This window comes from Mugil cephalus, chromosome 16 (assembly GCF_022458985.1).
Source record: "Mugil cephalus isolate CIBA_MC_2020 chromosome 16, CIBA_Mcephalus_1.1, whole genome shotgun sequence".
NCBI classification, from domain to species: Eukaryota; Metazoa; Chordata; class Actinopteri; order Mugiliformes; family Mugilidae; genus Mugil; species Mugil cephalus.
In genome coordinates, this window is record NC_061785.1 from 18,591,004 (window position 1) to 18,607,315 (window position 16,312).

Genomic DNA, 16,312 nt, shown 5'->3' on the forward strand with positions numbered 1-16,312 from the left:
GTAGTCAGTAATTCCCATAAAGAAACACTGAATAAGAAGGGGGTGGCACAGCAGTTCTGTGGTTAGCACTGAAGACTCCCAGTGAGAAATTCCAGGTTTGCATGTTTCCCCCGTATCTGCGTGGGTCTTACACAGCTTTATTTATTCAGTTGAAACCAGATGTTTACACTGTATAAAAAGACACATAACCTTTTTTTCTGTCTGTGTGACATTAAATCAGACTAAACTTTTCTGTTTTAGGTCAGTTAGTATTTCTATTCGCTAAAAACCAGAATAATGACTGCATTCTTTATTACCTTCATCAAAGTCAGAAGTTTACATATTTTTCCTCAGCAATTGGTTTCATTGCCTTAAAACTGTATGACTTAGATTAAAACATTTTGAGCCTCTCACAATAGTTTTCTGGAATTTTGGCCCATTCATCCACACAGACATGATGTAAGTATGTCGGGTTTGTCAATCTGAAGAAAGTATTAAAAATATTCTCTAAAAAATCTCTCTCATTAATCTGGCATTTAACAAATAGAAATAATTTAGTTTAGTCTGATTCAATGTCTGACAGGGAGAAAAAAAAAATGGTGATGTGTCATTTTGTTCTCAGTATGTAAATTTCTGATTTCGAATAACCTTGAGGCTCTGTTGATTGAACTGTTTCACAATAACTCACCTTTCTGCAGCAGATACAGTGCGTCCAGAAAGTATTCACACCACTTCATCTTTAACACTTTTTATGTTACAGTCTTATTCCATCTCTAGGATGATTAGTGGAAACAGGATGTACCGGAGATGTACTTTATTTTTTATAAATTTGCAAATATCTCCAAAAAAACCCAAAAAGAACGAAAAAAATATCACTTTATCATTAGGAATTGTTGTGTGTAGAATTCTGAAGAAATAAGTGTAACATACACATAACAAAATGGGGAAAATGAAGCGCTCTGAATGCTTTCCGGATCCCTACTATATACCAGTTAGGTTAGGTTTATTGCACAGGAACTTATTGTAATGTAAGTGGATGAACCTTGAAAAGCAATAAAAATAAAAAATCAAGACGCTATATAAGAGTGAACACTAGGCTCTCAGGGCCACGATGCCCCAGCCAATGGTGCAGATAAACAAGATAACCTGACTCACAAGGTCACGAAGCCCAGCAACAGCAACGATGATGACGATTCTGGTGTAATTGGTTAAAATGAAGGGATGGTATAAGGGTGTGCTCCAAATGTAGGGGATGGGCAGAAGATGTGACCTGTGAGGGCCCAAAAGTATAAGAGATGAGAACAGAGGCCATTGTGGTGTACTCTGTGTGCACTGTAATGTTGCTCTCCTTTGTTGCTGGCAATAAAGACCACTCTGATGGTCTGAATGCGGACTCCTGATGAGTTCTTCGAGACTCAACCATATTTCATTCCGCAGAGATGTCTCGTAGGGAGAGGAGGATGAAAGAAAAACAAAAGGAGCTGCGTGAAGCTCTGAAAGCCCTTACATTTGCTTTGCACTGATGGTATGTTGTGATTCCATTGTACATTCTTTATGAATTGCTACAATTCAACCAATTATATTGTAAGGCATTTTTCTGTATGGTGTTTCAAAGGCGTGCAAATGTGACTTTTAACTTTGAGCACCTGCCCCTGCAAATATCTCTGCGCGGCCCAGTTCCCATGTATATATACTCGTCTGTCTCTATCTTTCGTACATTTGTTCATATGCTCATTCTGTAATTTTTTTCTGGTACTATTTTTATTTTATTTTACTAGATTTCACTTGATTTGAATTATATTTTATTTTTTATTTTAAACTTACTTACTTTTACTTAACTTACTTAACTTACTTAAATAATACTGTGACCAAGCCATTTCCGTACTGGATCATTAAAGTCTATCTAAGTCGAAGTCTTGTCAGTTTGTTCATATCCTACTTGCACATTCAAAAACTAATCAAAAGAGTCAACGTAAAAACAAACATACTCAGTTTTTATTATTTCATTTAAGATACTCCACAGTTATTCACACAATTTGCTATTTTACACAGAATCTTGCAATGTACAGCGGACACAAGGCTGTTCAGTCAGAATCTGTATTTACAACATGTGGGAGCAGCTCCACGGGGTCTTTAAGATGAACAAGGAAGGACACCTGCATCGCCACAGATGGCTGTCCTACACAATGCAGGATGTTGTCTCCATCTACTACCAGTGGAGAATGCAGGAGAGACACATCAGGCTTGGGAGAAGTCGGCAGAACCTGACGTCTAAAGATCTGCGAACTGTCAGGAGTAGGCGAACCGTCAGGCATCGCCCTGGCAGCCGACACTGAGGATCTGTTGCGCTCCGGTACCGTGGCAATGGAGAAAGTGTCTGTTCGTAGGTCCAACACAGCTAGTCACTGTCCGCAGCACACGATCTCCGTCTCCGTCCTCCAGCTGCGCAACTTCCTCTTCAGCTCAGTCTGCACCTGCACTTATAGCGGGGATGAGTCAGTTAAAAGTGTCAATTTAAGTACTCATTTTCCAGCCTCATCCTATTTCTAATACATTCTCAGATGACCTACAGCAAGTCCAGCCCTCACAACTCTAAAATGGGGTTCTTAATGTAATGAATATAACAATTAAATGATCCAAGAAAAACATGTAGCCTACACTTTTGCTTGTGTCTAAGTTGCCTCACACTGTACCTCACATGTGTGGGTTATAGGTAGTATAGACTATAAATGAAAGGAGAGAATACGACAAACCTCTTTATTGGCATAGCAGTAGATCACAGCCACCAAAAAACCCTGCAAAAAAAAAGTGCTTATATCAGGTGTTTTGCATTTGCTGTAGAGTACTAAGTAATGATATCTACATATAGAAGGAACAGAAAGCTGTTAAGCTTACCTGAAATGAACTGATAAAAAGAGTGAAAAACACTTTGATGTAGCGCAGAACACCTGTTGTCTGCTCATCTGTGGCAAAGATAAAAATTACCTCATGGATCCCAAACAGAGGAATTAGGGTGAGAGTGGCCTTGGCAAGCCTTGAAGGGACAAATCAAAGAACACAGCTATTAGTCACGGCATCATATGCGTTGCTTTTTGTCAACATTTCATGCATCCTCCTGCCAAAATCAATCACGCCTTCGCCATGAAAGCCTCGACTTGACCGATAAGACAGGTTCAAACAGAATCTATTGTCAGTGAAAACGTGTGGAGGCTACTTGCCGGAGTTTGTAATCGGGGTATCGATTCTGGTTGCTGGCTCGCAATTTGGAAAATATGACTTTCAGGATCTTCATGAAAATCAGAAAATTGATCTGTTGATGGAAGAAATTCCTGGCGTGAGTTGCCGCAAACAAAATGTCAGGTGGTGACAAAGGCGAGGACTTAACACTTACCAGTGAAGCAAAAAGAACAGGGAATCGAATGATCCACCAGTAGTTCATGTTCTCATTGACGGCCCAGCACCTGAGAGGAAAAGGTGTGTGTTACTAATATGCGGTAAAGGTGTGTGGACCACAGAGAGCTGTATAGCATGGGGATGCTACACACACACACACACACTCACTCACTCTTTGTTTTCTTTCATTATCTTCACCACTGTCCAGGGAACCACAAATAATAGTGGTGTTCCTAAGGAAGAAATCAAAAGTTACAGGGTTCAGTGTTGCAATTTTAGGAAATAATTCACACAAGTATGGCTTAAGGCGCATGCTCAGATGGACACAAAGAGATGAAGCATACCCCAGCCGAGGCAGATGTACGATAGGTATTTGTTGTTGTCAATGAACACTGATGCAATGAGCACTGAGTACAAATAAACTGCCTCTCCAAAGAACCAGTAATGATTGGCCAGGACACAGTATTGCATTATCACCTGCGCTACCCTGCAGCCAATGGCAGCCTACAAGAAACATAACACAAAGGACAGATGTGTTACCTGGAACTATACACTAAGCATCTTTAACGGTGTTATATCCTGTAACAGTAACAACAGTAAACCCTCAGCAGTGCATTCGTCGGACCCACCTCATGACTGAGCATCTCACTGACATCGTCCTGTTTCAGGATTTCTCTTCCCCAGTGTCGATCCAACATCGTGTCTTTAACGATGACAGCTGCAGCTCGCAGGATGAATGACAGGAAAAGGTTAGCGTGAATGTAATTTCTGGTGCAGTGCAGTTTCCTGTTGGGGGAGCGGGAAGGGGGGGCATAAAAATAACAACATTTGAATTTTGGGAGAAGTGCAAATGAGAAGTTGGCTTTCTCATTTTTAGCAGACACACGCCATTTGCTTTTCTCAGCTACATCCAGGATTGCTGAAGGTCTTTGTGTGTCATGAATGGAAATTGTACGTTCCTCCAGTGATCCATGTTTGCGGTTGCAGTATTTATGAGAGGGGGGAAGAAACAAGGTGTATCCTTGGATACGTGACGCGAGGCATGGTCGACACATTGGTGACTAATACAACGAAATACCAAACACAGCACATCCGACTGACAGCTCACCTGAAGCTCAGAAGAATTATAAGAGCCATTATGAGCGTCGACAGGGACGTTGAATAGCCGACGGTGTACAACATCCTGAAGCTCACCATCAGTTGCTTGACCCACAGCTGTAATGATAAATCAACTTTCATGAGTCGCATTTCATAAAGTAACTTAAATTATATTGACACTGAATATTATATTGGCAAATAAGTGTTTCTATAGTCAGATGATGTCTTTTCACTACATCACATAAACCTTTTTATTGCAGGAGACAAAGCATAAGTAACAAAGTGTTCTTCCTGTTCCCATTTACATTTATTCGTCATTTACGGTTAAACACATGCATGTTCATGGGCGTGAGTGAGCATTATTCAACGCTGTTAAGTAACACATTGAAGACAATCAACGCTCATCCATTTTTTTTTCTTTTCCCAGAAATTGTTGCTCCCAACGTCCTCACAAGAGCTATTAAAAATGTTACATCACAAAAAAGGAAAAAACATGGCGCACTACTTTCACTCCCAAGTAGCTGCAGTAACTACAGTCACTGTCAATTAAAAGTAAATAAATAAATAAACTGGGATGAAAACTGAGTTGAAGAAGCAAAAAACCTTCATGGAGCTATGGGGAGAGGTGAAGTTGGGCGAAAATCCAAGAACAAGGTTTAACAGACATAGATTCATATCATCTTTATTCTGAAATGCTTGTCGCTGTTATTAAAATTTTACTTTTGTTAATTCAATATCTTTGTGCAGTTCACTTTGTTAACTTTTAGTTCAGAGACTTCAATCACTGTTATCAACTGTTGACCACAAAATCCTTATCAAAAAACCCACTTACAAGGTCTGTTCATAGGGTTTACTTGTGAGCTGGCCACCATTCAAAGCAGTACATTAGCGTTCATACTCAAACAGTATACTGTAAATCTTATTAACCTACTTCAGACTGTGTTATTGTCCATTAGATGTGCACAAGATAATCTGGGTATGATGAGATATAACCTGCGTTTCAGCATTGCAGGAAATGGCAAAACAACATAAACAATTTTCCTCCACAGAGAACGTGAGAATGTGAAAACAAATGATTGCGCTACAAGGAACAGTCACAATAAATGTACCCCTCAAGATGGGGACATTTTTGTTTCAATACCTCGTGGGATGCGACCTCTTTTTCCTCTTCACACTGGGTCATGTCCCTCCACACTTCTCCTCTGTCGTCTCTTACCCACAGGCCATCAGACCCACAACGCCTACGCACAACACCCTGAGACACTGGGTGACAGACAAACAGTCCTTCAGTCATTACCTGTCTATTTCTGGTGATGGTCCCAGGTGGTTATAGCGTGTGCTGGGCAGATGGTGGTTAAATAAAGAATGGAATGGATTTCTTTACATCTCAAATAGCTTATGTGCAGACATGCACAATAAACACAATGCACATGTAAAATAATAAGCAACATTTTATACATGTTGTTGCCCTGTTTTTTTTTTTTTTGTTTGTTTTGTTTTGGTTTTTTTTGTTGTTTTTTTTGGTGGTGGTGGAAAGTTGTTCTGCAACCTCTCTGTACAATTGCATCTCATAATGTAAACCAAATGTAATCCAAATGACGTGCAACAACACTCATATTCTAACTGCAAGCTAAAAATCTTATATAAAAATGTATAAGATCAATATTACTCTTGAGTCTGTCAAGTGTTAGCTTGGCACAAAAACATCTAAAAGAACATTTCATTTGTTTTATTATTATTATCATCATCATTATTATTATTGGTCTGGATTATTTAATGGATTATATGGTTTATGTAATGTGTTCATCTGTGTTTTAGAGGAGCTGATATGAGGTCGTCAAAGGAGGTAGTATTTACCATGTTCACAAGAACAGACCATAAGTTATCTTAATTGGAAAACTTTGGAAACTAGTAGTGTTTACTCACATTTTCAGAAATTGCGACAGTGGATGATAACTTCTCATTGTGTAATTTAATTGTATAGTTTTTAATTGTAATTTTGTTCAGAGGATGATGTTGATTGTGATGGTTTATTTCAGTCAAATCCTTTCATTATGCTTTTGCATTTCTTATGTAACTTACTTGGTTGCTAGCTTACTACTACTACTACTACTACTACTACTACTACTACTAATAACAACAATAATAATAATAAAATATTTCATTTAAGAAGCGCCTTTCAAGTCACCCAAGGACACTTTACAGAAAGGAAGAGATGAATACAACAGTAGATAGACACACTAAAGGGCACAAAGAAACATCATTCAAACATCCAAATACAAGTGACATACAATAAGCAACATCCAAGCAGTAACAGACAGACAATGTGCAGCATTTGCTAAAACAGCGTGAATAAAATAAAACTTGGAAATGCAGAAGGGAGAAGTGGGGCGGTGTTGGAGTTAAGGGTAGAGTGAGTAAGCGATTCTGAACAGGTGGGTTTTGAGTCTGGTTTTGAAAACAGGGAGAGACTCAATATTACGGATTTCAGAGGGTTAAGAGTTCCAGAGTTTGGGAACAGAGTGGCTGAATGCTGTGCTCCCCATGGTGCTGAGGTGAACAGCGGGGACGGTGAGGTGGAGGAAGGAGGAGGATCTGATGGAGCGAGTGGTGATGTGGAGAAGGTCAGACAGATATGGTAGGGCGAGGTTGTGGATAGCTTTAAAGGTGTACAGAAGGATTTTGCATTGAATTCTTTGTGTGACCGGGAGCCAGTGAAGTTCCTGTAGGATGGGAGTGACATGGTGGGAAGAAGGGGTTTTGGTGATGATTCGTGCAGCAGAGTTTTGGACCAGTTGGAGCTTATGGAGGGACTTGTGAGGGAGACCGAAAAAACGAGAGTTACAATAATCCGGACGGGAGGTGATGAGACTGTGGACAAGAATGGAGGCAGTGTTGGGGGTGAGTGAGGGATGGAGTCGATTGATATTTTGGAGGTGAAAGTAGGCAGTTCAAGTGGTGTTATTGATGTGGGATTTGAATGAAAGAGTGCTGTCAAGGATTTCACCCAAACTCTTAGGAGGAGCTACCGATGAGAACAGGGAAGCGGTCAGCTTTGGAAAGTGTAGATGGGGTACCTTTAGAAGAATTTCACTTTTATCACTGTTTAATTTCAGGAAGTTGGAAGTGAAACAGGATTTGATTTCAGATAAGCAAGTGGCAAGGGAGATGGGTGGGAGTGTGGAGTTGGGTTTGCTAGAGAAGTAGAGCTGGGTGTTATCGGCATAGCAGTGGTAGTGACTTCAAATTCCTGTTACAGTATCACTTCCAGTATTCAGTATATATATATATATATATATATATATATATATATATACACACACACATTAACATATAGGCAAATGAACAGAAGCAGAATTATATTTCAGTTTTTTGTAGTTGTTACCTTTGTCATACCAGGGCAGGTAGTAAGGGCATGAGATGTTGACGATGAAACCAGCAGGACTATCTGGCCAACAGGCATATCGGTCAAAGGTCTTGTTACAGAACAACCCCACTAGAAATAAAATACACAAATAGAAACTTTAGCCACCAATCACAATTTCTGATACAGTTTTAAGTGGTTTTACATTTTCTTTGTTCCCCCCTCCATTCCCATGTTGTATGCCCTTTTTAATTCTGACTCAGTTCAAAATGAAGGGTTTCCATACCTTGAGGTGGCGGCTCATTGTCTATCATTTTGGAACAGTCTTCTTTATACTGGACCCACTTCCGATAAGTCTCCTCTAAGATTTTCCCGCTGACCACCTAAAAGTATAATATGCAGAAACAAAAATTCACTTTGTGCCGTAAAAGTTTTTGTGAGTATTCTTGGAAGATCAAAAACTAGAATTTATAGAAACTAACCATTGTCAGTTTGAGAAACACCAGACAGATCAAAGCTATTGTGTTCTGTGCCCTGTCCATCACTGCAGACTTGCTTTTCGTTATCTGAAAGACTGGGAGACCCAAAATGAAAGCAAACTAAATCAAGCCATTATACTTGGACATTTTCAAGACATGAGTTTGAGTTGAGTCACTTTAGCTGTTCTCTATTAGCAAACAAATTTGAAGCCCTTTTACTTTTATTTTTTGAATTTGCCTCCAATTTACTTTCCTTGCTGAAACGCTCCTCATGACTCACATGCAAATGGACATATTCATAACCTATATTCACTCATAGTGACTGTACAAACAATAGGAATGCTTTAATTTTTTCGTTTCAGTGTAAAATCAGTGTTTCTGAGAAGCTATGCAACTTTCCAAACAACTGGATCATCTTGGACACTGTTTCACCAACCACTTCTGTACATTTGTTCAAAATGCTAATTCTGTTCATTTTATTTTCATTTTATTTAATCTAATCTCATTTTCTTTTCTTTTTCTTTTTCCTTGTCTATCTAAGTCTATCTAAGTCTAAGGGGCAGGGGCAAGACAATGGTATAGTCAGTGCACTGTTTCATCACATCACACATTGTCTTTTGTTTTCATTTCCTCTAAGTATTTGATCGGTGTGGAGAGTAAATTACCCACGCACATGAGCCTAACGCTTTCAGATGTTTGACAGTACGGCTTTTGTGCTGCAAATTATGAAATTATGGTTACATCAGTCACTTGTTTTCTTTGTCTCAGAAAGGGCTGTTAATTGGTGGTTTTAATGGAAGAGAAATCTGCTGAAAAGGGTGGTTCCACATTACTAGACGAATCAAAAAAAAAATTGTGTTAAAATAATTATCTATTTTGACAAATACAACTGCTATTCTACCTTATGTGGTGGGCCACCACTGCTCAGTGTAGCCTGCCATGGTGTATTAATCGACCGTCAAAACGCTGAATTGATTTCTCTCCCCTGCAGGTGGTTGTTTGACAGTCACAGCCCATGGCAGCTTGTACGACGGCACCTTATTTGTCCTTAATAGATCTGGAAACTATGCCATGTGTCAGGAGGCATAATGTGAACCACAGCTTACATGACTGATGAAATCACTATTTGAACCAGGCAGTGTGTGTATGCATTTCCTCTACACAACCTCCACATATCATTTCTACCAGTATTGGCCCACTTAGCTGCACTTAAGTTCATCCCCATCCATTCAGCCACCATCAAAAACAAAACAATCAGGACTGAGGAAGGACAGCTGTAAATGCTCTGAAGATGTTCTGAAGGACACCCAGCCTTACCTGGAAAATAATTTGCAGCAGTAGATCTCAAGAGGCACAACTGGGGATCTCAAGAGGCACAACTGGGGATTGTGCAAAGACAATGCAATGACGCCATAAATGATCCTAATCCATTTCTAAGGAGCATATGATAATTACGCAATCAAATATTATAAAAACATGGAAACATATTGCAGCACACAGTCTGACAAGTCACTATATCCATGGCAAGATAGTGCTTCCAGTTTATTGTAACTTGTGCGAAAAAGACATGAAATCTTTGTAGCGCATTATATAATGACTATATTAAATCACTACAATAAATCCAACAAGTGGCTAGTCTATAGTTCTAATAAGATTTAATATCAAAATCCAATTTGGCGCTTCTTCTTATTAGCTGTAAACATAGATTTAAAGATTTAAATTAATGTTTACAGCTAATAAACAATCTTTATTATTATTTATTTTATTTTTTATTTTTTAATTATCCGGTTTCAGTCACACGGACATATTATAGCATCTACGCAAACAAACGTAATTATTTCTTTAAGGACGCCATAAGGTAACAAAAGCGACATTTGTAAGTGAAAAGCATGAAAAGCATCTAATGTTGAGAGTTCATTTATCTGACCAACTGTTGCTGGTGCTGCATTTCCATTAATAGCTGACATTTGGGATTTTCTAATAAATAAATAAATAGTATTAAACAGTTTAGGACTACTAAAGGGAATAATAAGATTTAGTTACTCACGGGGAAAAAATCGGTCCTTTGGGTAAGATGCGCTCAGAGACGCGGTGTGCAGATGGATCGTCTCTGCGTGTCTGTACCTGAACCTGCACTGAGCAGTTTCTCTGTCCGCGCTGCTCTGGCAGTCACAGACTCCCTTTGAACGCAACCCATGCTCTGTTCGTGTTCAATGGTTTTTGAGCTTGTTTGAACAACCGATACATTCCTCACCGGAGATCGATCATGTGTCATTTTGATCATTTTGATGACGAGTGTGGTCATGATGCCTGATATTTTGCCGTTTGCACTGCTCACATAATCAAGGAAACTTGAATTCAGTTATCATGAAATCAAAGGAGAACAAACGCCTCTTAATTAATAATAAAGAACACTTAATTTGGAATACATCCCCATTAGTACAGTCAACAAATTCGTGGCATCTTAAAACTTGTCAGAAATCTGTCTGAATCCTCTTTGTGATTTTGCAACATTAAAAGAATCTTGTATCCTGGCTGGAGACACATCCCAGCGATGCACTGCCACCTTGTGCCATGTAAACGGTTTTAAAGTTGTGAAATAAAGACAAAAATAATTATAAAATACAACAATGGAATTCTTAGCTGAGCTTGATTTGGAGATACTTTTTGATTTGCCTCTCAGTTCAGAGTAAATTCATGTTATAATTTGCTTTGTTGATTACTGAAATAATCAATTCCAAATAATCCCCATCAGCTACAGTTTTTGATCATCTTTTAACTGCAGACAACAACTCCATCAGCTCCATACACATGCTCAAATGTCAACTGTCAAAGATCTTGACCGTTCATAGATTAGTGGATAACCTGGTAATCACATTACCCAGCATGTGATGTATTTTTAACTGCACAGTTATGCTAGCTTTTTTTGTTTTGTTTTGTTTTGTTTTTAGCAACCAAATAATACTAAATATGATCTTATTTGGCACCAACATAACATATTAGACTCTTATTTGCTTGTTTGTTTCATGGCTTAGGACTCTGGGACATTTGGCTTCTGATATCCACAGAAAATAAGTATGTCTGTAAGACTTTCAGGCATTTCGGTATGGTCTCGTTGAGGGCTGAGATGCAACTGCGTCATCTGTCTTTGCTGCCACAATGGGTTTGTTAAGGTGATCTTTTAATTAAGGGCTTGTCATTTACCTCACTAATCTGCGTGTTCCTAAAGAACGAACGAGTGACTCTTGGCAAATCCAGCCAACAAAGTGTCAAACATTTCATCCGCTAAGGAGGCAGAGGGACACGAATGTACAGCAAAGGCACAAAATTATCTGGCAGAGGTGCTGTGGAGAGGAGGCATGAGGCTGATTGGAAAGATTGGAACAGGTAATGCCAGTTATTATGGCCAACAAAAATAGATTTTTATTTGTTTATTGACCACCACAAAATCAATTTTGTCATTTCCCAGGCGTCTTATAGACTGAGATGGAGAAGATGCCGTAAACAGTAAAGCAAAAACACATTACTCGAAAGCAGACCAATCACAGCTTTTGCAGCCTGCATTGCCATGACGCATTGTTACAGTTCAAGTGCATGCCAGGCTATGGCGTTAGGGGTCTGGGGTGACGCCATAGCTAAGAAGTACATATGTTGCAGTTAATTGCTCACAAGGTACTGACCTCTAACTGATGCATGGTTTGAACCATCCTCCTGGTTCTTCCATTCAACACTTTTTCTGGCAACATTTTGTGAGCCAACCTGAAAATTGTGAAATTTTGCAGTACTCTCCATCTCATTGATGTCAGTGTAGAGACAAGCATGGTCTCCTGAAGGAACAAAGGACATCAATGTGTTGTTATCCAGTGCTATACAATTAGTTGACATACTACCTGTTGGATGGTCACATCATAGTGGTATATATTTATAATGGTACACTGAAGCCTGAACAATGGCCATTTTAAAACAAAGCCATTTTGAAGCACAGTCAATGTAGGCAGCAATGATCACTATATAACAGGTCATAGACAATGCTGTTTGTGTGCAGGTGTTTTTTCAATCATGTGTCATACAGCAGTAAGTGAGTGGGTCCAATTAAAAAAAAAAGCAAGCAGTGGTTCTGTGTCTGTATCATTTTGAAAAAGTGGATTGTTTAGTTTCAAAAAGCTCACACTTGAAATAATAAGCAACTTGTAAATCTTGCAGAATAAATGTCGGACAAATTGTCCAAGGAGAGGTGTCTTATTAATCAGATATCTATCTATAAAACCTAGCTACATGCTAGAGATATCATGGTATTTTACTTTTGGATATTTTTTCTGTCACCCCATTTGGTTTTCCTTGTGTTTCCTAAAGTTTTTGAAAGTTTTCATTTAAGTTCTTTTGTTTCCTGTTCCTGCTTCCCATTGCGTCCTGAGTTTGACTTTTGAACATATCAATGTATTTTACTCAGTCAGGAATCCTATAAGCTGCTGTCCTTCTTAATGTACTACATGTTGTCAATGTAGATGCATGTGGATTTAACAAACTATGATATACACTCACTGGCCACTTTATTAGGTACACCTTGCTAGTAAAAGGTTGGACCCCCTTTTGTCTTCAGAACTTCCTTAATTCTTCGTGGCATACTTTCAACAACGTGTTGGAAACATTCCTCAGAGATTTTGGTTCATATTGACATGATAGCATCACACAGTTGCTGCAGATTTGTCGGGTGCACATCTATGATGAGAAACTCCTGTTCCACCTCATCCCAAAGACGCTCTATTGGATTGAGATCTGGTGACTGTGGAGGCCACTGGAGTACAGTGAAGAAACCAGTTTGAGATGATATGAGCTTTGTGACATGGTGCATTATCCTGCTGGACGTAGCCGTCAGAAGATGGGTACACTGTGGTCATAAAGGGATGGACATGTTCACTGCAAGGGATGGATGAATCAACCATTTTCAGCAAAGTGGATCTTAAGTGGAGATACCACCAGCTGGTACACACACCTAAAAAAGACACACCATTCGATTTCGGGCCGGAGAAGAAACAAGCTTTTCAAGCACTAAAGAAAAAACTAGTTGAGGATGGTACTCTGGCATATTTTGACAAGGATGCTCCAACCAAGGACATGTGGAACCAATTGGCATAGGAGCCGTGCTAGTGCAAGAACAACAATGGGAAATGGTATCAATATGGTACGTGAGCAGAATTCTCACAGACAGTGAAAGGAGATATTCACAGACTGAGCGTGAGGCGCTTGCACTAGTCTGGGCCTGTGAGAGACTGCACCCCTACGTATATGGGAAGAAGTTTGACTTGGTGAATGACCGCAAAGCATTGGAGGCAATCTACAGTCCCACATCAAAACCATGTGCTCGTGTTGAAAGGTGGGTTCTGAGATTTCAACCATATGATTTTAGAGTGGTTCATATTCCAGGAAAAGACAATATTGCAGATCCCCTGTCAAGACTGCTGGGAAAGAGTGCCACAGAACAGACTCATGAACATGGAGCAGAGGAATACGTGAGGTGAGTCACTACAAGGGCCACTCCCAGAGCATTGACTACAAGAGAAGTCGAGGAGGTTTCAGTAGCTGATAATGAACTAAGAGAGGTGAGAAATGCTGTACAGAGCAGCTGTTTTGACAGGTGCCAGACATATGTGCCAATAGCATGTGAGTTGTGTGTGATTGGACAATTAGCGTTGAGAGGGACACGCATCGTTTTACCACAAACACTGAGAGCCAGAGCTCTAGCTTTGGCCCATGAGGGACATTTGGGCAATGTGGGCACAAAGCAGCACCTCAGAAGTAAAGTGTGGTACAAGCCAATGGTGAAGTGGAGAGACAAAATGCTTCACTGATGAAAGGGATACGCATTGCACAGTCTGAGGGACTGGACTGGAAGAGAGAACTCCTGAAGTACGTCACAGTCTACCGATCTATTGACCACTCCACGACTGGAAAAAAACCGGCAGAGCCACTCTTCAAAAGGAAAATGCGAGGAAAGCTCCTTGACATAACAACACCACAAAGAGTTCTAGAGACGAGAGGCATAGATGCTGAAAGGAAAGGAAGACCAAAGATCTACACCGAAAACAAGAATAGAGCAAAACACTCAGATGTGACAGTTGGAGATCAGGTTCTACTGAAACAAGGACAGGGCTCCACAAACAACTGACAAAACACAAATGACATGGACCAAAAAGGAGGGGCAGAAAAACAAAGAGGCTGCTGAGTCCGGGGCAAAGTCTCTGACTCACACTCACAAGCAGGAGAGACCCCATCGGCAGATTAAGCTTCCACAGAAATTAACTGACCGGAACTGTTGAAAATTGTAATGTTACTTGTTTGCTCTAAGCTATGACCTTAGCCCATTAGGTAATGTGCCTCTCATGCATTTTAGAGACTGAATATACATAAAAGGGGGAAAAAAAAACAGTTCTGTCTGGAAAGAATATGTTCTTTGAAAAGAATGTTAGATAGGCTGAGATAAATGTGTTAATGACTGTTTATAAGTAATACTCTGATGGGGAAATGTTTCTAATTTCACTGATACAGAGTTAAGAGTTAGATTCTAAGTAAAGGGGGGATGTTATGTATTGGGGGCGCTGTACTGAAGCATTGCAGAGCAGTAGTTCAATAAAGCTGGTCGCTGAACACAGACGCTGGAGTAAAATCATTGTTCGATGTACAGTCAGTATCGAACAATCAGCAACAGTACTCAGGTAGGATGTGGCATTTAAATGATGCTCAATGTAATAGGGGCCCAAAGTGTGCCAAGAAAATATCCCCCACACCATTACACCACCACAATCAGCCTGAACCGCTGATACAAGGCAGGATGGATACATGCTTTCATGTTGTTTATGACAAATTCTGACCCTGCCATCCAAATGTCATAGCTGAAATCAAGACAACGTTTTTCCAATTTTGTTGAGCCTGTGTGAACTGCAATCTCAGTTTCCTGTTCTTAGCTGACAGGAGTGGCATCTGGTGTGGTTTTCTGCTGCTGTAGCCCATCTTCTTCAAGGTTCCACGTGTTGTGTGTTCAGAGATGGTATTCTGCATTCCTTGGTTGTAACAAGTGGTTATTTGAGTTACTGTTGCCTTTCTATCATCTCCAACCAGTCTGCCCATTCTCCTCTGACCTCTCACATCAACAAGGCATTTTCGTCCACACAACTGTTGCTCACTGGATATTGTCTCTTTTTTGTGAAAATCCCAGTAGATCCGCAGTTTGTGAAATACTCAGACCAGCCCATCTGGTACCAACAACCATACCACGTTCAAAGTCACTTAAATCCTCTTTCTTCCCCATTCTGATGCCCTAATAAAGTGGCTAGTGAATGTACGTTGCCAATTCAGAGGTTAACAAATATAAAGATTCTACACATTAAACCACGGCCTGGAAGGCAAGAACTGAAGTCTAATCTGCAACTCAGTTTCAAAACCAGTCTTGCACAAATGAACGGTAACCTGGATACAGACACAGTCATAGATATAAATACTCAGGCAGTATTTTGCTGAACATTACAGGGAGATGGATGATGTGTTTTCATCCCGCTGTTATGTATTAGGAATGAAAGGATGCCCCACTGTTTTATGGAAATAATAGTTACCAACCTACAGGAGGCTGAACTTAAAGATGCAGCAGTCTTGTCCATTTTGCCTATATTCCAGCAACCCAAATTAGTACTCAGTATTTTGTACTCTCCTTAGCTCCACACACTGGTGCAGGCTCCTAATGAGATGATAGATGGTGTCCTGGGGTATCTCTTCCCAGAACTGGACCAGTGCAACACTGAGCTCCTGGACAATCTGAGGTGTCGGATGGACCGAAACATAATGTCCCAGAGGCGTTCTACTGGGTTTAGGTCAGGCAAGTGTGGAGCCAGTCAAGGGTATCAATTCCTTCACCCTCCAGGAGCTGTCTGCATAATCTGGCCACATTTGCCTGGTTGTTGTCACCCACCAGGAGGAACCCAGGACTGCACCAGCGTAGGGTCTGACC

The 16,312-nt window shown here is 40.1% G+C and overlaps 1 protein-coding gene across 1 annotated transcript; it reads right to left on the reverse strand.

Moving 5' to 3' along the window:
- Window positions 1-1,952: 1,952 nt before the first annotated feature.
- LOC125023043 (glucagon receptor-like) lies at window positions 1,953-10,412 on the reverse strand. The gene is made up of 15 exons (XM_047610115.1): window positions 10,361-10,412; window positions 9,631-9,692; window positions 8,317-8,408; window positions 8,121-8,217; window positions 7,856-7,966; window positions 5,612-5,733; window positions 4,481-4,587; window positions 4,002-4,158; window positions 3,717-3,876; window positions 3,545-3,605; window positions 3,371-3,440; window positions 3,198-3,289; window positions 2,875-3,013; window positions 2,733-2,774; window positions 1,953-2,453 (listed from the first exon to the last, which is right to left on the reverse strand). The coding sequence occupies exons 3-15, from the start codon at window positions 8,374-8,376 to the stop codon at window positions 2,382-2,384; spliced, it is 1,290 nt and encodes a 429-aa protein (XP_047466071.1). The 5' UTR covers window positions 8,377-8,408; window positions 9,631-9,692; window positions 10,361-10,412; the 3' UTR covers window positions 1,953-2,381.
- Window positions 10,413-16,312: the final 5,900 nt, after the last annotated feature.